Here is a 25,760-nt window from a genome sequence, read left to right as displayed (position 1 = left end):
CACACACACACACAACAGGAGTTATAAGGTTAAAGGGCATTCAGTCAGTTAGCTAGTTAGTATCCATTTACAAAAACAGGACAGTGGTAACAACAGCAGGCTACGGACAATTTTAAGTTTTAGATTTTAAACAGGCTGTATACATTTCAGTGGGAGCAACAGGACGGTCAGATGTCGCTGATTTTACTACAGAGCAGGACGGATTGTAGGGTAGCAAACATCGCCGGAAAACAAGTTTTCAACACTGCAGGTTACCTGGTGTAATGTTTTTCAGCTAAAAAGAAACATGGTATGACTCCTACCTAACTATATAAAGAGTAACTGAAGGTTAAATGCAGCTAATATGTCCTGTTTTAAGCCAGGCACTTACACCTCCGCTCCGCTGCGTCTCAGAGTAGCTGGAACAAACCATTTTGGGAGGGGGGGGTATCTATACTTTTGTTGTTGAAATGTTACGTCTCAACCAAGCACTGTATGCTTTTTATATTTTTAGTAGTGTGTCACAAAAACAGCAAATATTGTCAAAAAAGTAAGAAATCTTTGGGGGTGCTTTGATTCATTTTTGAGAGTAGCCTCAAAGATGGGCTAAAATCGCCCCTGTTTGGGAGGATTTGTTTGTTGTTGAGTGCAAAGTTCTTTAAAGGCAAAGAATGATTTGATATGAAGGCGACATGAGCAGAGAGTTCAAACATGTTGTTATTTGTAAAGAAAACAATTTTCATTAGCAGTCAAAAACTAATGTGTACATCTATGTGCTGCTGCCACGTGTCTGTGCAGGAACAGAGAGCCCCACTGTGTTTATTGGTAGTTCAATGAAAGGCTTCAGTTTGTTTACATTATCTGAAATGTACATTTTTGGATATATTTGAGGGTGTTCTGTTGTTTGTGTGGTTGGTTGTGTTTTTGTACTACGTGAACACTAAAGTGGCCCTCCAATGAGATGACAGCGCCCAGTGGTCCAGATGTGGGAGGAGATCCTCCGGGACACCATCAGTCAGCACTCTGAGGTGCTGCAATAAGATTTTAACAAAAAAGACTCGGCTGCTGGATCATTTTTTCACTTGATTTTTCTTTGTGTCTGAATCCAGACTTCTGTTGTCATGGCTGTGTGCAGGTAGGCAGGAAAAGGACCCAAAATGCAGACTTAGGCTCAAAATACACAGCTCCATTGCTGCTGAACACAAAACAAGACCTAAACTGGGATGGCTCAAAACGTGGCATGAAAACAGAACACACAGGGTATGAGGGTACAACACATCACTGACAAAGAGAAACACAGAGCTTAAATACACAGAGGGAGCAATCAGCTGGGACGAATCCTGACCTAACAAGACAAGGGAGCAAACCCAGACACATTAACATGAGACACGGACCTTCAAAGTAAAACAGGAAACAGATTGGCAAAGAACAAAACCCATTTTAAACACTAGAAATCACAAACCACAGAAAAATCCTAAAATAACAATAACAATACATAAAACACTGGGTCACCAACCCAGGACCGTGACATCAGGACCGTGTTCATTTCAATTTTGTGACCAACATATGTAGAAACAACACTTTTACAGCAGTGATAGTGGATAAAGTTCCTTGTTTAATTTCTTTTACATTTTCAGGAGCAAACCAGTTTTTTGGTTTTGTTTTGCAGCCTCGCGGTTTGGCCTTTGAGGACTTTGCTGGATGGAAGCTGGGAGAAAAGGTGGTGCGATTAAATTTATCAATAAATCAGAGCAAATAATTTCATTTCACGGGTGAAACAAAGAAGCCACGTTGGCTTTACACGCGCTGCTACAGTTTTACTTCTAGCTCTCGCGTCCTGCTCGCTCCTTTAGAGGAGAAACTGACAAACTCAAAGTGCTCAAAGACAGCTTCACTGTGAGGAGGTGCAGATGGGTCTGCCTCAGCCTGAGATGATGAAGGTCTGAGAGCAGACAAGTTTCTTAAAGTTTTCACACAGTGCAGGACAGACCACAGCCTGATCGACATCACAGCAGAGTTTAGCCATTAGATTAAAAACTGTAAAGAAACTGAGGCCTGTGACTTTTATTAGAAACAATATCTGAGAAGTAGACAGTCATGTTTGCATGTTTGACTGCTCTCTCATACTTCACTTTACTGCTGGATTTCTAACGAGACCTGGAGCTCGTCCACCTTTCTCTCAGCACCTCTGCGCTCACATCTTAGAGGGCGGGTTGTGTCCTCCAGCTGAGAGGAAGGTTTAGTCGGACTGGTTGTGAAAGCAGCAACACAGTCCAGTACAGCAGTGCAGGTAGATAAAAAAAAACAATTTGAAAGGTCCTCAAGCTCAAGTCAGAGTTTTTAAAAGCAGGTAAAAATCTGCTACACTTGGTTAATTATGCACACACGCCTCACAGAGGATCCTTGATTATTAGAGCTCGGGACTGCTGTTGTAAATAAACGAGTAAAAACTGACCTGATATACGTGTGTCACGTATCTGTGATGGAGACATTGGTCCATAGGACAACACCAGCTCCAGTGTGTGACCGAGTTCACGTGTAGGGCCAGACAGCAGCTGTGTTAAGATGAAAAAACCAAGGAGGGAAACCAAGTCTATAACCAGTGGGTCACTCCAAGGACACTGAAAACTGGGTTTAAATATCACAGCTAGTCCTCCGGCTTTTCCAGAGAAGACGTTTGGAAAAAGAAGCAGACTGACCAGCATGGAGCCATGTCTCAGTTACAAACATAAAATCCACCCGGGGAGGTGAAAAACTCAGTGAGTATAAAAGTTTAAGAAAACTTAAAGAGTTTATTTAAGTATTATTATATTAATATAATTTATGGTTTACATCTCATCAAGTTGGTGACTTGCTGCAGTCGACCATCGACCATCAGTGGCTCAGGCGACACCCGTGGAGTGTAAATCACTATTTGGCTCCTGTGCTTATTTTCTTTGTTTTAAACGGCTGTGTGTGATTTCTTCATATTGTGTGGCTGAGAGTAAATCGTAGCAGCTCGTGCTGTGTGACTGTGAGCAGCCAGCCTGGTGCCGAGTGTCCTTTCATATTTGTCTGATTGTTTTTAATGTTCGCCATCTTTACATTTCCAGCGGTGAAATTCCCTCAGTTGGTGTTGTGGCATTTAACAACACACACACACACACACACACACCTGTTTGAACACTGATACATGCAGGACCAAGTGTTAAAAGATCTCAGTCAGTCAAAGCTGAAAAAAGTGGAACTGCAAATCGATCACAACAAAACGCACACATGCTTAGTTTGTTCCTCTGTTGGAATGAGACGCAGAGCAAATGTTTATTTAACCAATAAAACATGTGACACGTGCTGTAACTGTGCTGATCATCTAACCTGATTCTCAGGTTATTGCTGGTCTCATATTTAGACTGACATTGTTTAAAACAGCAGGTAATCTGACTCCAAAATCAAAATGACAAAAAGTCTAAGATGAAAAAAAGTGAATTTTAAAAAAACATATCGGCAGGTTTGAAGTCGTCCCCTGATGATGTCACTGACCAGCAGAACTGCAGATGATGTGAGAGCCACCTGCCTCCTTCAGATCCACACACCACACAGCTCTCCCATCAGGACTCAGCATCCTACAGGTGGTTGAGAACAGCTGCATTGTGTGGGTCAGCCTCCCCTGGCAGCACACCCTGAACCCACTGAGCTCCACCACTCCCACTCAGCTGCGCCACATACCCCTATGGACTGACCGATTTCTTGTAGAAATAAACATTCCCACTGATGTACGAGACCTGCTGCTCGGTCTTCCCGTCTCTCTCAATATTCAGATGTGGGTCTTCCATGTATCTGTCCACCTCCTGGATTGCTACCCGACTCCACAGTCCCTCCTCCTCCATCTGTTGCAGCTCTGTCTCCAGGTCCTTCTTGTAACTCGCTGCCGGTGCTCCCCTGTGGTTCCCTCTCATCAAACAGACAAAGCCTCCTGAACACAGCACACAAATCACTCAGACCACAGAGACTACAGCAGCTGCTTGATGTGAGGCAAGAGTGCTTATGGCTGCACCACCATGCTGCTGATGTTAGACTGCACAATGCACATTCTTCAGCTAAATGCTAAAGTTACCTGGTTTGGCGGCCCGGCACAGCTCCCTGACAGCACTGACTGGAACAAAACCAGCGTCCAGAGCGCCAACAATGGTCACCACATCAAACACATCTGGAACCAAGACAGAAATCCCTTCAGTTAGCACGAGAAGAACAGGGCTATATTTATGAGTGTGTGACAGGTGTGTATGTGTCACACCAGTCTGTACAGGTAGCGGCTGTGGACCCAGTAAGACCAGTTTGAGATCCTGATAGAGGCCGGTCTTTTCAGCTTTCTCCAACATGCCCTCACTGCCGTCCACTCCCACAAAGTGCCTGAAGCCCAGGTCGAACATCTAAATACACAAGAAACAGCCAATGTTTGTACCTCTGTCAGCTGCAGCTCTCCACAGACGCTTCACACATTCCTGTAAGGTTAGACGTTTAACTAAGGCACAACGTTCCTTGCAGATGTTTCACCTCACAGCATAGCGTGGGGCTGGGTTTCACAGTGGGATCTACCGAAACCTCTGCTGATTGTGACCTACACCCATTTTCACACCTTGGCTCGTGTGAGAGATTGGCTGAGATCGAGGAGGCTCCAGGTTTTCTGCTCCAGAAAGAACAAAACTCGGAGTCAGTTACTCTGTGTGCTAAACCTGCTCACTGGCAGTTTTTCCTCAACATACCCCGAGGTTATCACTGACTCCTCCCTCTCCTGCTGCACCTGACACAGGTAGAATGCAGTTGCAGAGCACCTGATGGTAATCTGATTATGTTTCATGTTGAAAGATGTTTGAAACATTCAGTGTCTGAAATTCAGTCTTAAGCAGAGGTGGGAAAGTAAGAACATCTGTCAGGTATCTGTGTGAGTATTTTGTTTTCTGAGCACTTTTTACTTTTACTCCCTAAACAAATATTTATACTTTCTACTCTCGTTACTTTTGCTTTAACACATTTAGGAGGAGTTATAAATCCGTCACCACGAGCCTCCAAACGTCCAACTGATTTGAGGTCCTGAAATTATTATTGTGAGTTACTCTGTTCCCACACTGAGCCACTACAGCCGTTTTTAGGATTTCCCCACCTGACTGTGCTCATTTTCCTGTTTAGATGCTCATGTTCTGCTTCACTGAGTCAAGGTACCTTCATTAGAATTAAACACTTGGACTGAAATAAAGTTTTCACTCCCATGTACTAATATTATTTTATATTAGTACATTAATATAGCACAGGGTTCAAAGTTCATCCTCCAAACAGCTACTTTTTACTTTCTTACTTTGGGCACATTTCAGAGCCTGTACTTCTTTAGTTTTACTTAAGTAACAAAGTTCAATCAGTACTGGAGTATTTTTTAAGACGAGTATCTGTACAGCACAGTAGCACAGTGGTTAGCACTGTTGCCTCACAGCAAGAAGGTCCTGAGTTCAGTTCCACCATCAGTCTTTCTGTGGAGTTTGCATGAGTTCCCTGCAGGTTCTCCGGCTTCCTCCCACAGTCTAAACACATTCAGTTAGTGGAATTAGGTTCATTGGAAACTCTAAATTGCCCATAGGTGTGAATGTGAGTGCAACTGGTTGTCTGTCTATGTGTTAGCCCTGCGACAGACTGGCGACCTGTCCAGGGTGCACCCCCGCCTCTTGCTCAAGGACAGCTGGGATAGGCTCCAGGCCCCCCCTGCGAATCTGAAAAGGATGGATGGAGTATTTCTACTTAAGTAAAGAATGTCTGTACTTTTTGCCACCTCTGCTGAAATCTCTCAGATGCAGATGACCCAACACGTCCACGTCTCTATAAAAGCCGAGGCATTTCATTAAGCTGCTCAGTCACCATGACTGAGATCTGACTAGTTAAAGCATCTCTGGCATCAATGAAGACTGATGTTAGACCAGATCATAAAAAGTTAAACTGGGAAAGAAAGCAGAGTTTTCTGTTAATAATCAAATGAATAATGAAATATTCTGAAGTTGGTGCAGCCAACATCTCATTCAGATATGTCCTCCCCTTGTCTTTTTTCCCACGGCGTTCTTTTGACGATGCTTTGCTGACATCACGACAGCGCTGTTCGTCGTTTTTAACTTTATTCGTGTATTTCTGTGGCAGCTGATTGGTTACTCACTCATAAGCTTTAACTCATAGAACTCCAGCCCACTGATCTGAAAGCAGCTCATTGACTACAGCATCCATGCAAAACTGTGCCGTGTCATTTTCGACATGTCACATCTGCATGCAAGGTAACTGAAAAATGTTATACTGTGCCGAAATGAACAGGGTGTAACCAAAGCAACACATGGAGAAACCAGTTTGACCAGTTCAAAAAGCAGGCCTGGAGCTCTGCCACTGAAAGAAGTGAGCTGAGCTAAATGTGGCTCAGTCGTATCAAACAGCAGGATCGGCTGAATGCAGTCTCTTCTTCTCTCGCACATGACGTCAACAACATGCTGACGTCAATTTAATTTAGCAGAAAAGTGCTTCTTACATCAAAAACAAACTTGTGAATTTTCTCAGTTTATTTTCAGAAATGCAGAAGTGAACAAACCAGCTACTCTTAGTAACTCGTACAAACATTTTTAACTGAAAAATGTTACAGATGTCACTGTTTTCAGAAATGTACGTTTTTGTGCTCTAGAGAGTTTGGTTTACACTGTCACAGTGTTGACCTATTACAATGTTCAGTGACAAGAATTTGTATTTTTATCTCTTCTGGTGTAAATATTTTACATTACAAACGGTTTCTTTCTAATTTAACACTGCAGTGAGGGTTCTTATAAAAACTGATCAGCTCCTACTGAATGAGTAAGTTTTCTAAACTCAGTTAATTCTGCAGTTCTTGTTTCATCCTGTTGTAGTTTAGTCACTGAACGTTATGGATCAGCAGTGTGAAAGGCAGGAAGTGGACCCAAATGCAGGACCCGTGAGGCGGGACTTGAACTCAAAATCACATCTTAATCACCTGCAGTCTAAAGGAAAACAAACATTTACTGAACAAGAATCGGACTTTGAGGAAAACGCAGGGAATGAAAATAAATACATTGAGAGGATAAGAAGTGAGGCACATGCGTGAAACGAGGCAGAGAAAACAACAATTATCATAATAAAACAGGAAGTATCACCTGAACGCCCGACTCAGGTTAACTTGGAGAACAGAAGGACAGAAGAGGTGCTGATGAGAGAGGGACCCAAGAACACAAAAGGGAACTAACCAGAACCAGCTCAGTGGTAACAAGAATAACAAGAACAGAAGCTCAGGATTTTACTAAATCTATAAAAAGGCACAAACACAAAATTTCTAAACTTCAAAACACAGAGAACAAAATTAAAGCCAAAGTCAGCGCTCACTAAATGCTAACCACAAAGGGGACAAACAGTGAAACACAAATATCACAAACTGTAAAAAACTGCTTGAAGTTTATGTGCTCGATTAATTTTCCGTCCTTGAGGTTGATCATCAGTCAGAATGTGTTTCGTCAGTTACGTCAAACAGAGACACGGTTCCAGGAAAACTGGAATTGGAAAATAACATTTAAAAGTGTGAATGCTGCTGTCTCTGTGCGAGTGTGTGATGCTTGTGCCTCTAGACAAGCATCACACACTCGCTGCTGCTTCCACACTGCCAAAGGTTGGGAACAAGACCTGCGTCAGCACGCTCCCAAATTCAGATTTTGTCACACACACACAACCATACACAGTACGACATGTGGTGAAATGATTATTGCTGTGCAATGCCCGACCATTAAACCACAGTAACGAATTTACAGATTACGACAAAATTTACAGATTTTAACATAGAAATTTACAGTTAAAAAAAAAGTGCAAACAACGATTTAAGAAAGAAATTATTAGAAGTGTGCAAATTAACAGAGTGTGTGCAATGATGATGCACCTGGTTCAGGGCCCGAAGAGCCTGGGCGAAGAAGCTCCTCCTCATTCTCTCTGCTTTAGTGTTAAGGGAGCGGAAACGGTCTCAGAGTGACGCTGAAAAACTAGTTCATGCATTTATTACTTCCAGGCTGGACTACTGTAATTCATTATTATCAGGATGTCCTAAAAACTCGCTGAAAAGCCTTCAGCTGATCCAAAATGCTGCAGCAAGAGTCCTGACAGGGACTAGAAAGAGAGAGCAGATTTCTCCTGTTTTGGCTTCCCTTCATTGGCTTCCTGTTAAATCCAGAATTGAATTCAAAATCTTGCTCCTCACATACAAGGTCTTAAATAATCAGGCCCCATCTTATCTTAATGACCTTGTAGTACCATATCACCCTATTAGAGCACTTCGCTCTCACACTGCAGGCCTACTTGTTGTTCCTAGAGTATTTAAAAGTAGAATGGGAGGCAGAGCCTTCAGTTTTCAGGCCCCTCTTCTGTGGAACCAGCTTCCAGTTTGGATTCAGGAGACAGACACTATCTCTACTTTCAAGATTAGGCTTCAAACTTTCCTTTTTGCTAAAGCATATAGTTAGGGCTGGACCAGGTGACCCTGAATCCTCCCTTAGTTATGCTGCAATAGGTGTAGGCTGCCGGGGATTCCCATGATGCATTGAGTTTTTCCTTTCCAATTCAATTCAATTTTATTTATATAGCGCCAAATCACAACAAAAGTCTTCATAGGAAAACAGGATAAAGACATGCTGTGAAAGAGAGACAGAGATTAATAACAGATATGATTCAATGCAGAGAGGTCTGTTAACACATAGTGAGTGAGAAAGGTGACTGGTTCTGCCGGAGGTTTCTTCCTGTTAAAAGGGAGTTTTTCCTTCCCACTGTCACCAAAGTGCTTGCTCATAGGGGGTCATATGATTGTTGGGTTTTTCTCTGTATTTATTATTATGCGATCTACTGTACAATATAAAGCGCCTTGAGGCGACTGTTGTTGTGATTTGGCGCTATATAAATAAAATTGAATTGAATTGAATTGAATTGAATTGAATTGAATTGGAAGCGCTTCCCAGACCTCAACAGTGAGAAGAGTCATTGCTGGGATGGTAGAGGTCCATCATGATCTTCCTGCTTTGGTCTTGCACCACTTGGTGCAAGCAGCAGGTTCCTGGGTCCAGACCTGGTCCTAGAACACAGGTACAGCTGTTTCCTGTCATTCTGCTTCAGCTCTTTGTGGACATATAAGTACACTTCCTGTTTATTATCTAACACTGTGATGACGCAGCCTGGGGCGGGGTCTCCACTCCCGCGAGTACCAAGTGGACCCTCGCAGTGATGAGGATGTTGTGATGATGTTTCACTCTGTTCAAAATTCTGGAAACCACAAAAACCAGGCCTCAGAAATGATGGATTATAAAGGAAAAGGCTCTTTTGTGTTTTCACTTTACTTTAAATATGATGCAGTAAATATATTTGAATCTTTCACTACAGAAAATTAACATTTTGTTGTCTCATCCCTTGCGCCAGAGGACTCCGGACCAGTAGTTCTGGTGGCCATGATGCCGTTGGTAGAGTTGGAAGCAGCCGAATGGATCGAGGAGTGACACAACAGAAAGTATGGTGACCTTTTGAAAAAAGGTCAAGTGAGGGAAATGTGGAAATAAAAGAAAATATATTATTGTTAAACATGGCTTTCATTACTGGCATTTTATTAAAACCTTTATTAAAGGTGTTGTTGTAGTTATTTTTATACACACATTGCAAATGTGGTCATGAAGAGTTGACGCTCAGTCCATCTAAGGTCATAAGCTTCGTCTGGCGTGAAGGTCCCGACGATTTATTGTGTAAGTGACTTTGAGCGTAGAAGGTTAATGCATACATGCTTACAAACACAAATAATTACAGAAGAAAGTCTGGGCCAGAGGCCAGGAATACATTTTGCTTGTAACTGCACTTGAGCCTGCATAGCAACAGTTGATGAAAAGGTGTTAAAAAATAAGCATGAACGGGACAAGTCAACAGGAAACATCTGGAGGGTGAGACGGTTGAAACAAACAGCCATGTATGGTAAAATGTTGCTGATAACAGAAACTTGTCTAACTGTCATTAACTGTAACTTATGCATATTATACTCTTTGCTGACGCGAGAAGGGGCTGAACCCTGACATATTAAAACCATTTTGAAGTGTGCTTTTTAGCGGAGATCTATGCTGATGTTCTTACAGTATACATCTTCCCACACGTGTGTTTAATAAATCATCGTTTGACTGAACTCATCTGGGCCGGAGTTGGTTTGTTCTTATCCTCAATAATAAAGAATCAGGACAATGTAATATGGAAACATTTTGAGTTTACTATGTTTTAGTCCTGATCTTTTGCTTCTGTAGTCACATAATCAACAGGAACTGCCACATTTAAAAATCTGTATCGAGTGTTCAAGTTAAGTTATGGGGCATAATATCTGACTGAATTTATAAAGTTAACCTCTGTCTCTCTTCCACAGCATGTCTTTATCCTGTCTTCCTTCTCTCACCCCAACCAATCACAGCAGATGGCCCCGCCCCTCCCTGAGCCTGGTTCTGTCGGAGGTTTCTTCCTGTTAAAAGGGAGTTTTTCCTTCCCACTGTCGCCAAAGTGCTTGCTCATAGGGGGTCATATGATTGTTGGGTTTTCTCTATTATTGTAGGGTCTACTGTACAATATAAAGCACCTTGAGGCGACTGTTGCTATGATTTGGTTCTGTATAAATAAAATTGAATTGAATAAAGTTGTAATCCAGGAGAGTAGAAAAGTGCTGTATAAGAATCATTTACCATTTATTGTAATTATTATTGTTATTATGCTCCTTTGAGAGGTCTCTTGTGGAAAGCAAAGCTCTGAAGGCTCGAGCTCAGACAGTTCACATCTCAGATAAACAAACTTTGTCTGATTAGACCTGAAAATGTTCATCCCTGCTAAGATGAGCTGCTATCATTCACATTATTGGCAGAAAGGTCAGAATGATTTGGGAAAATGATCTTAAAAATAAAAATACTCCAGACCAGATGAATTTCTGCCTGGTTTGTGTCGGGGACGATGCTGCTATACTGACACTTTGGGCTAAAGTCAAACTTTTGATGATCAAATTAAAACAAAATGTGAAAAATAAAGCACTGTTTACATGTCTGAGCACAGAGGGGCAGTGGTGAGGTGTGTGTGGGAGTGACACATGGGTTCTTCTTTTTTGCAGCAGGCTGACAGATGAAGTCAGGCTGGAGCCTCTGTGGACTGTGATGTCTGCAGACAACACTGTGATCTGCAGTGAGAGTAGGGAGAAGGTGGAGGAGAGCCTGGAGAGGTGGAGGTCTGCTCTTAGAGACAAGAGAAATTAAAGTCAGTAGAAGCAAAACAGAATCCATCTGTGTGGATGAGATGGAGACCAGGTGAGAACTTATTTATATTAGTTTTACTGTAGTTTTTAACGTGTCAGTTGACCATGTTTTATTTTTATTTTTTATTTGTTTTTGAGGAGAAGATAGTAATTTGGTTTCTTTTTGTTCCAGTGGTTTTCTTTTATTTTTGTAATTTGTTTTCTTATTTTTATGAAAGAGGAAAATGTGGAAACCCTGTTCTGTCAGCAATAAATAAATAAATGAATAAATAAGAAAGAAAAGAAAAGACGAGAAGGTCTGGTCAGCTGACATCTCTGCAACACAGCACTTAATTCATTTTAGAAGGTTCTCAGTTTTTTTCAAACAAGGATTTTACAAAAGTAAAAGTAAAAAAGTCACCAAACATATTCAACACAAACCTTTAAATTCACACACACTGCATCAAAATTATGCAACCAGAATTTTTTGCAAGCAAAACCTTTTGATTTTTATGAGATTTATAAGATCTGTACTTTTCCTGATATATATATATATATATATTAAACATTTTTAATTATTTAATATTTATATGTAAAAGGAAAAAAAGATAATAGGTAATTTTAGAATTCATTTTTTGTCCTTGTCCTTTTAAAAAATAAAGATTCCATAACAATAAAAAATAAATGAGACACGTTGGCGCAGGAATCCTGCTTTGGGTGAGTCATCTCGTCGTTAGACAATCTTTGGCCAGCCTCATCGCGAGCTCCTCCGCGCAGACTCCCTGCATCCTAACGGGAGCATCACTGCGCACCGAGCGGAGCACCGACACAGAGACCGACGCAGCGAGCGGACGACACCTCCGTCAGCCGACGTGTGAAGGCTTTCTTTCCCGGATTAGCGGCTTGTTTTCGGTGATTCTCCTCTCGGCCGTCGCTCCTCTATGGATGTGAAGTAAAAGCGGGCGGTAGTCAGTCAGTGTCCTCTCATCTGTGCGCTCTTCTCCCCGCTCGGTCAGGACCGCATCCTGCCCCGATCCACAAAATGGCGGATATCAGCGAGCTGGGACCCGCCTACGGTGAGATCCAGGCCCTTTGGTCTTCGTGTCTTTTCATCTCACCCACATCCACGGTGTTTAAATGCCCTCACTGTGTTATGCTGTGGTGTGTACTGGGGTCAAATGCTGTGACAGCTTTAACGGATGCCTGCAGCAGGTGAATAAAGCGGCTCCAGGCCACGGCCGCACAGCCCATCACATCCAGCCTTTCCCTTCATTCTTCAGCTGTTAAAGCGGGTAATTTTCCCGTGACTGGCACCGCTGCCTGCAGCAGGCCGGTTAAATTAGCTCACACTGTGATTTTGTGACCGCAGCCATGTTTGAGTTGATGGTGTTGGGGGAAGATGACCGTACTCTAAGTCATCATTTCACTGCCACGGAAAAAAAGTGCGTGGGGTTTAAACGAGGCCTCGCGCGTGCCTCTACATCATCGGTGACAAATTAAAAATAACAGCAGCCCGCGCGGGGAAGAAAAACAGGGCGTTCTCGCGGCGCTCCCACGCACAGTCTGCCTCGCTCTTTTGCGTGCGTGTGTGCGCGCGCCCGTCGGGGTGTGTATGGGTGACGTCATGTCTGTGCTCTCCGACCAAAAAACCTGTTTAAATCAGTTTAATCGTCGTGTGTAGGAGCTGGTCAGCGAAAGGAAAGATAAACTAAACGGTGATTACGTCATCGGTGATTACGTCATCGATGAAGAGCTTTTTAATACAAATCTGCAGAAGATTCAGATTTACACCAAATGTTATATATGTTGGCTGACTGTTCCTATTGGTTGATAAATGCAGTTAATCGATTGGTTGATTGTGGTGTGATCGTAAAACTGGATGATGGTGTTTCTGTGGAAAATTATAATCGCTCCTAGTTTTCTGACATTTTCAGATAAAATCTATATTTAAGATTTCTGTTATTTGCTGGTTTAAAGGAGAGCTCTGTCTGTGTTGAACCTGAACATCCACCCAGAAGACACAGTCGTCAGCCAGTTTATTAGGCACACCTTGCTAGCACTGGGTTGGGCTCCCTTTTACCTTCAGAGCTGCTCTAAGTCGTCATGCCACAGATTCAACATTATGCAGAGATTTTGGTCCATGATCTCATGACATCATCACCCAAGTGCTGCAGATTTGCCAGCATTGTCCATGATGAGAATCTCCAGCTTCACCACATCCCAGAGGTGCTCGCCTGGACTGAGATCTGTGACTGTGGACGTCATCTGAGTACAGTGGAGTCACCGTCATGTTAAAGAAACCATTTTGAGGTGATCTGTTATGCTGCTGGAAGCAGCCATCAGCAGATGGTACACTGTGGTAGTAATAAGGAGATGCACAAGGTCAGCTAACAGTGCTCAGTTAGCTTTGGGGTGTTAACGATCTTTTTTGTTAAGGAGCCCAAAGTGTGCAACCAAACCACACCTTTACCTCACCAGGCTGAACCGTTGAGTCAGGATGGAGCAATCCTTTCATTTCACCACACAACGCTTGCCGATCTGCTGTGGTCCAGTTTTGGTGAACCTGTGTGATCGTAGCCTCGGCTTCCTGTTCTTGAGGGGAGCCATGCCTGGTGGACTTCCACATTCAGTAAAGAGTCTTGACTGCAACCCTAAATGCACTGAGTTGCTCTCGTGTGATTGGCTGATTAGATATTCACAATTCCAACAGTTGAATGGGTGTACCTAATAAAGTGGCTAGTATAGTATGTGACAGTCCTAAAGATCTTGTTTCCCACAGAGAAGCTGCAAATAAGCAGAACGGGTGTGCTCTGAAATTACTGGTTAAGACTCCTGAATTGATCCACTGTATTATTCAGGAGCTCATTGATCCAGCTACTGATCAGCTGAGGTTATTGATCAGCTCAGGACGGTGCTGATTAGAAAAGAGCTTTTGGTGTGAAAATTTGGTGGCTTCCAATAATTTTGTGAACAAATTATTGAGAGTAAAGACAATCACCTTCTGCATTCATTTTAGCTACAAAGCCACAAAGCTGTGCGTTTGAATGGTTTGTTCTGCTTCCCTGCAGAGTGAGAGTTCATTTTGGACCACAGTTTAGTTGAGCTCTGATGACTCAGAGAGAACCTTTAGTCAGCAAATTTAACCCAGATTAATCAAACAAACAGCCATCACAGGGTCCACTGAATGGCTTTGCAGAGTGCAAAGTTAGGACTTTACTGCATTTTTTCATTGCAAATCTTTAAGAATGGATCGTGTGTCTGAGTATAATGTCTGAATCCTACTACACCAGCCATGGTTAATCTGAAGGAACCACACTGACAGGTTTTCAGTGTTCCCATCAAACTAGAACGAGCTCGACGCCCCTCACAAGCAAGACATAAAAGCTGTGTGCAGGGAGCCTGAGGAAGGCTGCGCAGACAGCTGTCTGCAGGGTGTCTCAGCACTGCACAGCTGAGGTGCCCGTTAGTTGTTAATTAACTTGAGCTCTCCTTCTCTTTCCCCGTGGCTCCCACTTCATACAGGTCACCTGAGGCGCCGCTCTGTCTCCATCTGGGCCAGAAAACTCCCACTGTATTATTTATTGTCTGTGTTGTCTGAGTTCAAGTATGCAGACACATTTTTAATATTCAGTAAGTTCATTACATTTACGTAAATGAATAGATATGTTAAATAATCACAATTAAACCTGAAAAATTGTGATTATGTTTCGTTCCACAATCAGACAGACACGTCTAAACGAATACGTCTCATGCAGTGCGGACTTCCTGTTGTCTCTTTCAGTCAATAAATATCTGGATGTGATCAGTTACAGTTATTGGACACTTTCTCCTTTAATTGAGTGTAATCAGTCAGTGACATTGCAGAGACAAAGGTCAGAATAGACAGACGTTACAGATTAACTGTTTACTCTGTGAGAAATCTCATTAAGTGATGATTTAAGCTGCTGAGAATAAACTGAGCAGATCAGAAACTGTGAGTTTCTCCTCAGTGTGAGCACACCTCTGTGTGTGTGTGTGTGTGTGTGTGTGTGTGTGTGTGAGCGTGTATTCATATCATGGTGGGGACCAAAAATTGGAAGTTTGAGGACCAACAGACCTTATGGGGACTAAAATCCTGGTCCCCACAAGTTTGAAGGCATTTTTGAGACTCAAAATGTGGTTTTAGTGCCAGGCTTACAGTAGGGTTATGGTTAGGGTTAGGCATTCATTTTTCATGGTTAGGGTAAGTGGCTAGGGAAAGCATTATGTCAATTAGATGTCCCCACAAGATATGAATACCCAACATGTGTGTGTGTGAGTGTGTCCGAGTTGCCAGGCAGCGAGCTCAGCTGCTTTCAGCTCTTTCCAAAACATGACATCATCTGATGGAGTCTGAATGAAAAGCGACAACAAACAGGAAGGAGGATTTTCTGGACTTTAACTCCGCAGCTTTTACAGTTTGAGCAACGACGCGTTTCTGTGTCCGTCTGATAATTTAGCAGCAAAACTCGCAGTTTTTAATCTCATCAGCAGAAACACACGTCAGACTTACATATGAATCAAAACACTGACAGCAAAGGAACAGAGAGACTTTAAGTATGTGACACAGTGTACCAGGCACAGATAAACTCTGTTCACACAGACTGCGTGAAGCTGTAAATGCTGTAACCGCAGCTAATCACAGGGATGAGACCGTAGTTCACCTGGCTCATCAACACGAGCAGTTTATTGTTTTATTTATATTTTATTCAGCGTTGTTGTTTCTTCTAATCTGACTGAAACACGCGCTGATGTGGTTCTGACGCAGCCTGTTTCTGTCTGCAGCAGTAGTGTCCCGCCTGCAGAAGAGTCCGATTGGTTACTCATCACAATTTAAAGCCTATAGGAGCCAAACAAAGTAGGTCATTCATTCTGGAGCGGCTCTGCTGAGCTGTGATGGAGATAAAGTAGCAGATGTTGGTGAAGTTGGAGTAAATAGATTTTACTAATGAAGCTTCTTAGATTTGATGGAGTTCTTCACCTCAGTTCTGCTCCTGCCTTTGTGTGTTTTTTCACGCCTCTTTGGCATTTGTTCTGCGGTTGTGTGTTTATTTCATTCAGCGAGGTTGCGTTTCATGTTTTGGCTGCTGTGGGCATGCCAAGGGCAGCCTAGTGCTACGGGGCTGCTTCAGGCTGTGTGGTGTAGCAGTAACTCCTGCTCTGCTCTGAACGGCAGGTGAACGTTTCTCTTCAGGAGAGAAGTACATCTACCTAACCTGAACAGGAAGATGAGCTGAGGCAGGTGCTGGAAAACCAGAAAAAGTGTTTAGGGGGCTGGAGCCTTCCAGCTGTCACAGAGTGAGAGGTGGAGTACACTCTGCTAACTTTGCATCCTCCACCTGGGGTGGAGAGATTCTGGGACATGAGGACTTTCAGAGAACGATGCATAAAGTTGCAGAAACACGAGCTCCGTGCAGCTTTCCAAAAATCCCAGTGACTAAATGGATCATTTGAAAAGGTTTTTCTCACATTACTTGTCTGGGATGGACATTTACTAACCACGTCCTCTCTATGGTAAATGGCCTGTATTTGTATAGCACTTTACACATCCAGTCATCCACACATTCACACACTGGTGATGGCAGCTACATTGTAGCCATAGCCGCCCTGGGGCGCACTGACAGAGGTGAGGTTGCTGGACACTGGCGCCACCCGGCCCTCTGACCACCACCAGTAGGCAACGGGTGAAGTGTCTTGCCCAAGGACACAACGACCGAGACTGTCCGAGCCGGGGCTCGAACCGGCAACCTTCTGATTACAAGATTACAAGACGAACTCCCAACTCTTGAGCCACGATCGCCCTCTATGCGGATGCTTTGCGTCCGGCCTGATCACCGACATACTGAAGCTACAGCTCGCTGTGTTTTGCTTTAGCTGCCGGGTAGCGCAGCGTTTGAGGCACACAGTGGAAATAATCTTAATTCTACTTCAGCATTCAGTGAATACCAAGTCAGTACATCAGTGCGGTTTCTCTGGGAAACCAACTGTGTGTGTGTGTATGTGTGTGTGCGTAGCATCAGTGTGTCCTCGTGTGACTCACAACAATACTCTTTTATACCCAGCAAACAAAGAGCTCCCCTCCTCTCTGCTCTTCCAGTCCTCAGATGTTTCTAATGAGACCCTCGGAGAGTCGAAGTGGTGACTTCACTCTGGTGTTACTGTTTTTAAATATGCTGTCACCGACTGCGCTGCCCTAGCTGCTGTAAGACGGTGCTACAGTCTGCGCTTTATTCCTCTGGTGGTCCCAGTGCTCGAATATCTCCACCTCTGCCGCTTAGATTTGGATTATTTGGAAGGGAAACAGAGACTGACTGCAGGACTGAAGTCTAGTTAAACATCTCTGTGAGGACTGCAGCGATTCACCGAGTAAACCAAATAACTAAATAGCTAACTACAGAAGTTAAAATAAAAAGTGTCCGTCTGCAGACGAACTGTTAACTTAGCCTGACTTAGCTTTAAATCAGGCAGCTCACTGAAGTCAGACGGCAGCTTTCTTACTTCCTGTCAGTGAACCTGAAACAAGCAGGGGAGAGTATAAAGGAGGGCAGATTTACATTTCTATAAAATATAAGTAAATAAAGTAAGTAAGTAAAAACATAAATGGGTCAGTGAAACACTGAATTATCATTAACATCTGAAGGGTTGAAGGGTTCTGAGAGTCATGCTTGGACCATGCTGTGCAGTGGATGGCAGAGACTTCCTGGTGCTCACTTCAGGGTTAAAAATCATGTCACACTGGGCTAAACTGAGTGTTTGTGTGTTGACTGAACAGCAGCCTGTTGTGTCTGACTCACTCCCCTGTCGTTCTCTCTCTCGCAGCCATGTCTCCGGTGCTGGCGGGCTTCCTGGGGGCTGGTGTTTTGGTTTTGGTCGTGGTGGTTCTGGTGCTGCTCTGGTCCTTCTGTCAGCGCCGTTACCTCCGTATCTCTGGGCGCTACAAGCTGCACGGGGACCGTTACTATGACGCCGAGGACCCGCCCTACAAGTTCATCCACATGCTAAAGGGGATCAGCATTTACCCAGAATCCCTCAGCAGCAGCAAGAGGATCGTACGCGGCATCCGGCGTGCCGACCGCTCCGACCGTGACGGAGACCGAGGCTGCACCACAGCGGGCACCGCCGGGAGGGGGATGGTGCTTGTGGACGCGGAGAACAACATCCTGGATGTCCCCGGTCAGCTGCAGATGAGCCACCTGGTCCCTCCTGCCGGCGCAGACGCTGCCCATGGCCAGGGTCGGCTGGAGCGGGCTTTACCGGTCCGTGCTGACTACTGCTGCCTGGATAGCAGCTCGGCCAGCAGCAGCCAGACCAGCAGCAAGACGGCGTCCCCCTTTACCCCCGCCTCCTCAGAGCCCGAGCCCGAGCCCAGCTTGGGCTCCATCAGCCTCACCGTCGACTACAACTTCCCCAAGAAGGCTCTGGTGGTGACCATCGTCGGTGCCCGGGCCTCCCCGCCATGGACGAGCAGGCGGGTAGTTCGGATCCCTACGTGAAGATGACCATCCTGCCCGAGAAGAAGCACCGCGTCAAGACCCGCGTCCTGAGGAAGACCCTGGACCCTCTGTTTGATGAGACCTTCACTTTCTACGGCGTGGCCTACAGCTCGCTGCCCGAGCTCACCCTGCACTTCCTGGTCCTCAGCTTTGATCGCTTTGCCCGCGATGATGTCATCGGGGAGGCAGTGGTGCCGCTGAAGGGCGTGGACCCGAGCACGGGCCGAGTCCACCTGAGCCAGCAGATCACCAAGAGGAACATGCAGGTGAGCGAGGCTTTGCTGCAGCTGTAATAAAACTAAAACTAATAATAGTTTTATTTGACAGTCATGGATCAGCCAGCTGACTTCTAATCTGATCCCAGATCAGCACTGAAAAAGTGCCCTCATATAAATATATAATATAATATAAATGTTTCTGATGTACTGTATTTTTATACAGCTAAAGTCACAGTTAAGCCACTCTCATATGCAGCATAAAGTTGTCAGTTTCTAACAAATATAAAATCATGTTCACAGTTTTTGGTTGTGTTTACTTCTTAAATGTCCGCTCAGAGAGAAAGTTAGAAGTCACATGAGGCTAAAGCTTCCTGTTAGTGGTTGCACTCATGACTGACAGCTCTGCAGTGGTCCTGGCCCGTTACATACGTGACTAACTGACGCTGTTGTCTGCTCTCTGCGTTACCATGGCAGCCAGCTGGTCAGTCTGTGTCAGTGACAGCGTCGCTGTTGTTCCGTCTTTTATCAGATTAATGTTGGATTGTCAAACATGCGAGCAGTGAACGAGTTGTTGTCCTGCAGAGAAAACACAGTAGAGCTGGGCGATATGACCCAAAATTCATATATATATATATATATATACATATATTTTTTTAAAGCCATAAAGTAAGAACAAAAAGAGAGTTCTTAGTCAAAGCTGTGTCCCAGATGTCACACAGGCACTTTTATTAACATACAGCATAGATGTACATGAAAAAAACTACTCAAAAATAAATTATGAGCATTTATTAAATAATGATGCTCTATAAATAAAAGAAAACTATGTTGTTTTTGTGCATAACAAAGAGCTCACAATTGTGCAGTCAAAATGTAAACTAACAGACGCTGAGCATAATAACAAAGACAGATTTCACAGCTGCTCTGTTCCCAACTTCTACTGCGTGACTGACAGCCTGGAGTTTGAAATCCGCTTCGTAACCATGTCTCTGAACAGGAGCCATTTATGATCCTTATACACACACAGTACGGTAATATTACGTTGAAGCACAGTACGTATCACTCCGCGAGGCTCCTCGGTAGCCGTAATGCTCCGACAATCCATCAAGCGGTGCAGCTCCGTAGCTTAGCAAAGTCGAACTAAAACATTTTTTGACAGATTGCTGAGCGCTGTGTATCACATAAAACCGGTTTGCGGTCATCAAGCACAACCAGAATTCATACAAAAGACGCGCAGTCAACTTTTGAGAAAATGAAAGGATTTCAGGCCGTGCATGGCGTTAGCGGGGCTAGCTCGTTAGCGTGGTTAGCTCGTTAACACGTTGACGCCGTCCAGCCCCACGCACGGGGCGATGCGCAGTAACTCATTAACGGAGATTTGCCGTGTCCATCTTGTCGCTGCCTGCAGGTGAAGCGATGGGGGAGGAGGGGGAGTTGTGTTCAGTGAAGGAGAGGCGAGGTCGAGTAACGTTGCGTAAAGACAAAAGTGGACGAAAGAGAGGCAAACTTGCGGCTCCGCAACTATAATTATAACGTAACATAGACTATATCGATATAAAGGATATTGTCACATCTTATATCTCATATAAAAATATATCGATATTTTTAAAAAACTCGATATATCGCCCAGCTCTAAAACACAGTAAACCTGAAAACAAGAAAGTAGATGAGCTTCTGTGCAGCTGTGATAACGATGATACAGTCACCCAGATACGACGCTAACTTTGTTCCATCTGTTGTGTGTTTTTAGTGCGAGAGTCGTGGAGAGCTGCTGGCGTCTCTGTCCTACCAGCCGGTGTCTCATCGCCTCAGCGTGGTCGTCCTGAAGGCTCGACACCTCCCCAAGATGGACATCACCGGCCTGTCAGCCAGTGAGTAGAGAACAGGACAAAGTACAGGAGAACGCTCAGCGCTCAGTTCAGTCTGACTTGCGTAGAATATCTTTTTCTGTTTTTTGAGGCACGCACACAGTACAGTGTATAAAAGTCAAAGATGGCTGTTCTGGTTGGAACATGCAGCATGGAGCAAGTCGCCCTAAAGCACCTCCCCTCTGACTATCCAGGCATATCCAAGAATACAAACCCCCCCTGATAAATAACATTCTTTAGATCTGCTGTGTAATCATTGTTTTTTCTTATATTCATATAAGAGGATATTGGTCAAACATCAAAGCTTGATCTTAGACCGTTCCCCTTCTGTCCTCAGACCCCTACGTGAAGGTGAACGTCTTCTATGGCCGTAAGCGCATCGCCAAGAAGAAGACCCACGTGAAGAAGTGCACGCTAAACCCGGTCTTCAACGAGTCCTTCATCTACGACATCCCGCCCGAGCTTCTGCCTGAGATCTCCGTGGAGTTCCTGGTGGTCGACTTCGACCGAACCACCAAGAACGAGGTCCTGGGTCGCCTCCTGCTCGGCCTCCACAGCCCCTCCCCCTCTGGAGCCTCCCACTGGAGGGAGGTGTGCGAAAACCCCCGCCGGCAGATCTCCAAATGGCACAACCTGAGCGAGTACTGAGGGAGGAGCACCGCCAGAAACCAGCCAACACCACCCACTGGCTGGGACTCCACCAGTGAAGCCACTGGGAAATAAAGACTCAGTGTACAGCACATACACACACACACACACACACACACACACACACACACTACACACAGACACACACATACATAAAACAACACACAGTCACACTGTTGTGATCATAGGTAAACTCTCTCCCTCTATTATCTCTCTCTACCACCACTACATCTGCAAAGTATAAGAAGAATCCTGCAGCTCTTTACAGCCAGTAAACAAACCATGAAGTCCATTTCTAAGACTGTTCTCGTGTCTCCTCTGGCTGTCGATGTGTGTCGACGGGGGAAGGAATGCTCAAATATGATTTCAAAAAAAGAAAGAAAAAAGAAAAAGATCCCCCTCTTGCTGTTGTTGCCATGCAGTTCATTGCATGTCCGTCTGAAAAGAAAAAAAAATCACTCCAAATGAAGAGTTGAGATCTGTGACATCACCACGACAGGAAGAAATTTCAGCTCTGATAGAAAATATGATGAAAATACTCTGCATAGAAACTGAAACGCTGAATATATCCAAGTAACGATTACTCCTCTGTAGGACCAAATACTGCTGCAAAGAATCGCTCCCGATGCTCCGACGCTCCGTCAAGTTTCCGTTTGCAGGAGGATAGTTGTTGTTTTTAGACAGCAGCATGCTCTCTGCCTGCAGAAGATCATTTTCACCCACCGCTCCTGCAGCAGATCGTACGACCGCACCCGACCCCGGAGGAAGTGCACTCGGCCTCGTTTCAGTGTGGATTCAGGACTGTCAGAACCTCCTGACTGAGCCTAGATCGTTTGAAATCAGCTCCTGCTCATGAAGACTGAAAGATGATGTAAAATACTTGTTTGTAACATGAATGCATTCCTCTTATTTAGACTGCGAGTGATGCAGAGGGCGGCTGTGGTGCCTGATGATGTTTTTAGCTTTTTATCACAGAACAGCATCATGCTGTGGAGAAATATTCATGTATTCATTCAGGGATGTAGCCCTTAAAGAAAAGCTTCTTTACCACAGGAGTGCTGTAGTTAGGATGAGGATAACATTCGCTGTAAATGATGGGAGGTAAATAAGAACTTCAGGGCTTAAAACTGAAACTAATGTGGAAGTGCCAAAACCTGCAGCTCCTCTAAACACTGTTCAGGCTGCTGGGTGAAAATTCAGAAAAGAAAAGCAACCAAAATAAAGTCTGAAAACCTGAAAGGACATTAAAAAGCAATGAAATCTGCAGCATACAGCAGTTAATGAATATAATTCAATTCGAAAGTAAAAAAGTACCTTTACGTCTTTATAGTCCGACTACCTCTTTGATGATAAAAGTAGGATAACCAGAAGCATCAGCTAATAAAACAGATGTGGCTTTTGTCTGTGTCGTTTACGACATCCTGGGGTTTGTAACACTTGCTGGAATCCAACAGTCCACATTCTACAGAAAGGCACTTTACTGTCATGTGACAAAAGTCCACCAAGTAGCGTGGACTGTTCAGTACACGCATTCAAAACTACTGAAGGCTTGTTTATAAAGTCTGAATATAATTCATCATTTTGACACAGTCGTTCTTGATTTATTGAGGTCTTTAAAAGCTCTGATGGCAGATGTCCACTCCAAAGGTCAGACTTCCATCTTCCAACTTGGAAATATAAGTTGGATGTAGGTACCGTGACATCAGCTTTTGGTCCCTGCGAAATCGAGGGAACTAAACACTCCTGCTTTTTAACTCATAAAAAATGATATCATACTGTGTTCATTAAGACTAGAAACTATCAGGTGAAATAATAAATTAATCATAAAAGTGATAACAAATAGGATCTATTTCCTCAGAGTTCTTTCAGACTTCAGGCTTCTTATTCCAGCCCTCGCTGCCCCCTGCTGGTCATTAGAAGGAGCTGCGTCCACATTGGGTTCACTTTTCAGACTCTGAACTTATGTTCATCTTCTGTATCCAGTCTTTATTTCTGCTGATTAGGCTCCACCTTCTTGTCTAAATATGGTCATCCTGGCACTGAACGCCAATGCTAAGGAAGGGATGTGAATCATGCTCGGCGACCACGGCAGCGCTCCTCTGCTTCACTGCGTTCTCTCTCTGTCTCATTTTGTACATTTCCCTCTCCTCCATCACATTGAGACTGATTTGCACTGCTTCGTAAAGCGTATCTCTCCCTCTGTGAATGTTCCCCTGCAGCCAGCTGGTGGCGCTGTTTTATATTACTTTGTTCCTACAAGCCCAGTGAATGTGTCTGAGGTGACGTTGGACTTTGGCTTCATGTTTTCTTACTGACGAGTTTGTTTGAGTGATGACACACTGTGAGTTTTGTCTTGAAAGCACATTTTAACCCCAGTTTAACTTTAACCTTGAATCTGCTCAACAGCTTGCTTACTAGTGCAGAGAGTAATAAACTTTGTGCAAGTTTCACTTTGAATCATAGAGAGGTGAAGAAGACGCCACAGAAAACACGCCACCTGAAGCCTGATCTCCATCGACGCCCTCGGATTCAAACTGTGACCTGCTGACGGACGGACAGACAGACTGAGTGTACATTTGTACAGATGTGAAGATGTTTGCTGGTTTCCTTCCTGTCTGATGTTCTCAGAGCTTTAGTGTGTTTGAGCGCCCCCTGCTGTAGACCTGGATGCTAACCTCTGTGTTGGGTTTGTTAACACTCATTGGACGTACAAATAAAAACAAGTTATCCATGACGGCCGCGCCTGAACGCTCATTTCACCTTATTTACACTTGACCATTTATTTTATGGGTGCAAAGTGGCGTGATATTAAGAGTCGTCTTGATGCATGTTCAATCATCCAGGTAAGTAAATCTCCCAAAGTTGATTCTGTTCATCTGGACGTAGCGTTTTGGGGGAGAAACGTTTCGTCACTCATCCAGGTGACTTCTTCAGTCTCAGCTGACTGCAGGTTTCCCCAATCTTGTAAACAGGACATTTGCATAATGACTGAAACCAGCCCACTGAAGGAACAATGTGCTGGGAGGGCAGTGCCTTAATCTTAATTATGCAAATTCTCATGACTATTGATCAACAGCCACTGATCAATGGCCATGAGTACCATTCACAGAGAGTTGGGGAATGGCTGCAATCACAGCATTTGGTCTGTAAGTAATTTTAATCATTAACTTTATTTGAAGGAGTTTTATTAAAGTGAGGAGCCGTAACAGTGTTTCTTTAAGTGTGCACGGGATGGTTTAATAAGAGAAAAATGCAGCATGTCACCAGATTTTCACTGTGCTGGAATCATTTAAAGATTGAGAAGATGTCCTTGTGTCTGCACCATATTCCATTCTTAGAAATCACCAGAGCCAGTGTCATCCGGCCTGTCACATGAACGTTTCTCAGAAACTCTGACACTGGTTCCTTCATCCCGCCTCTCTCTGAGCGTACTCTGACTGCATTTTCCCAAGGAGACACTGACGTAGTCCACGGAGAGCGAAAAGATTGTAATAACACAGATATAAACGATAACCTGCTAACAAAAACATGTAAAAACCTTTTACATAATATTCTCTCTGTGGTTTTGCACAGTCTCCAGCAGGCTGCTGATGTTTGCTGATGGTGTTGAAGCATGACCTCATTACTTTCATTAACTGAGCGAGCGTTTTCAAGGTTTTATATTTTCAGACTTTTATCTTGTTTGAGGTTCCTGAACTGAGTCATGCAGCTACAACCATTTAAACTGTAGATTACAAAGTGTCACTGCTATGTATCAAGCAACAGAAATCTCAGTTGTGCCACGTATGCCTCACAGTTACAGGATCACGATCACGATCGACACCTGAACACCAAACCTGAGCACAAACACTGGGAGACATTAGCTGATGAAGGTAGATTCAAAACACCAAGCTGGCCATGGTGAAACCACTCCAGGATTCATAACAAGCTTCGGTAACCAGCAGGACCAACAAGCCTTACTATTGACTGGATAATATCATTTTTTTAAAAATCAGTCGAGAAGACCAGTCAGTCACTCCTTACCTTACAGCTTCCTGTTTGAAAGTGGCCACACCCCCACCTGTAAGCCTGACCAGATACAGCTTCCTGTTTCAAAGTGGCCACACCCCCACCTGTAAGCCTGACCAGTTACAGCTTCCTGTTTCAAAGTGGCCACACCCCACCTGTAAGCCTGACCAGATACAGCTTCCTGTTTCAAAGTGGCCACACCCCCACCTGTAAGCCTGACCAGTTACAGCTTCCTGTTTCAAAGTGGCCACAC

General features: G+C 44.1%; 2 protein-coding genes across 2 annotated transcripts; one reads left to right on the top strand and one right to left on the bottom strand.

Annotated features, from left to right (window-relative positions):
• Positions 1-3,312: 3,312 nt before the first annotated feature.
• LOC112848137 (methyltransferase-like protein 27) lies at positions 3,313-8,096 on the bottom strand. Its single transcript, XM_025911214.1, has 3 exons — positions 7,916-8,096; positions 4,073-4,388; positions 3,313-3,931 (listed from the first exon to the last, which is right to left on the bottom strand). The coding sequence occupies exons 1-3, from the start codon at positions 7,958-7,960 to the stop codon at positions 3,687-3,689; spliced, it is 606 nt and encodes a 201-aa protein (XP_025766999.1). The 5' UTR covers positions 7,961-8,096; the 3' UTR covers positions 3,313-3,686.
• A 3,942-nt stretch (positions 8,097-12,038) lies between these two features.
• On the top strand, positions 12,039-24,233 carry LOC100697356 (synaptotagmin-11). Its single transcript, XM_003451267.5, is given in 5 exon segments — positions 12,039-12,333; positions 18,095-18,715; positions 18,718-19,034; positions 20,734-20,854; positions 21,189-24,233. Coding segments are annotated over 5 exon segments (1,404 nt in total). The 5' UTR covers positions 12,039-12,299; the 3' UTR covers positions 21,500-24,233.
• Positions 24,234-25,760: the final 1,527 nt, after the last annotated feature.

The sequence above is a fragment of the Oreochromis niloticus genome, linkage group LG11 (assembly GCF_001858045.2).
Source record: "Oreochromis niloticus isolate F11D_XX linkage group LG11, O_niloticus_UMD_NMBU, whole genome shotgun sequence".
NCBI classification, from domain to species: domain Eukaryota; kingdom Metazoa; phylum Chordata; class Actinopteri; order Cichliformes; family Cichlidae; genus Oreochromis; species Oreochromis niloticus.
The sequence above is the reverse complement of the archived record's forward strand: the minus strand, read 5'-3'. Positions and strand labels throughout refer to the sequence as shown.

Excerpts from the sequence above, each read along its gene's own strand:
- LOC112848137 (XM_025911214.1), bottom strand. The coding sequence starts at position 7,960 with ATGAGGAGGAGCTTCTTCGCCCAGGCTCTTCGGGCCCTGAACCAG. Across the intron at positions 4,389-7,915 it reads CTCTTCGGGCCCTGAACCAG|ATGTTCGACCTGGGCTTCAG; the intron begins GTGCATCATCAT and ends TTGTGTATTTAG. Across the intron at positions 3,932-4,072 it reads GTGCCGGGCCGCCAAACCAG|GAGGCTTTGTCTGTTTGATG; the intron begins GTAACTTTAGCA and ends TGCTGTGTTCAG.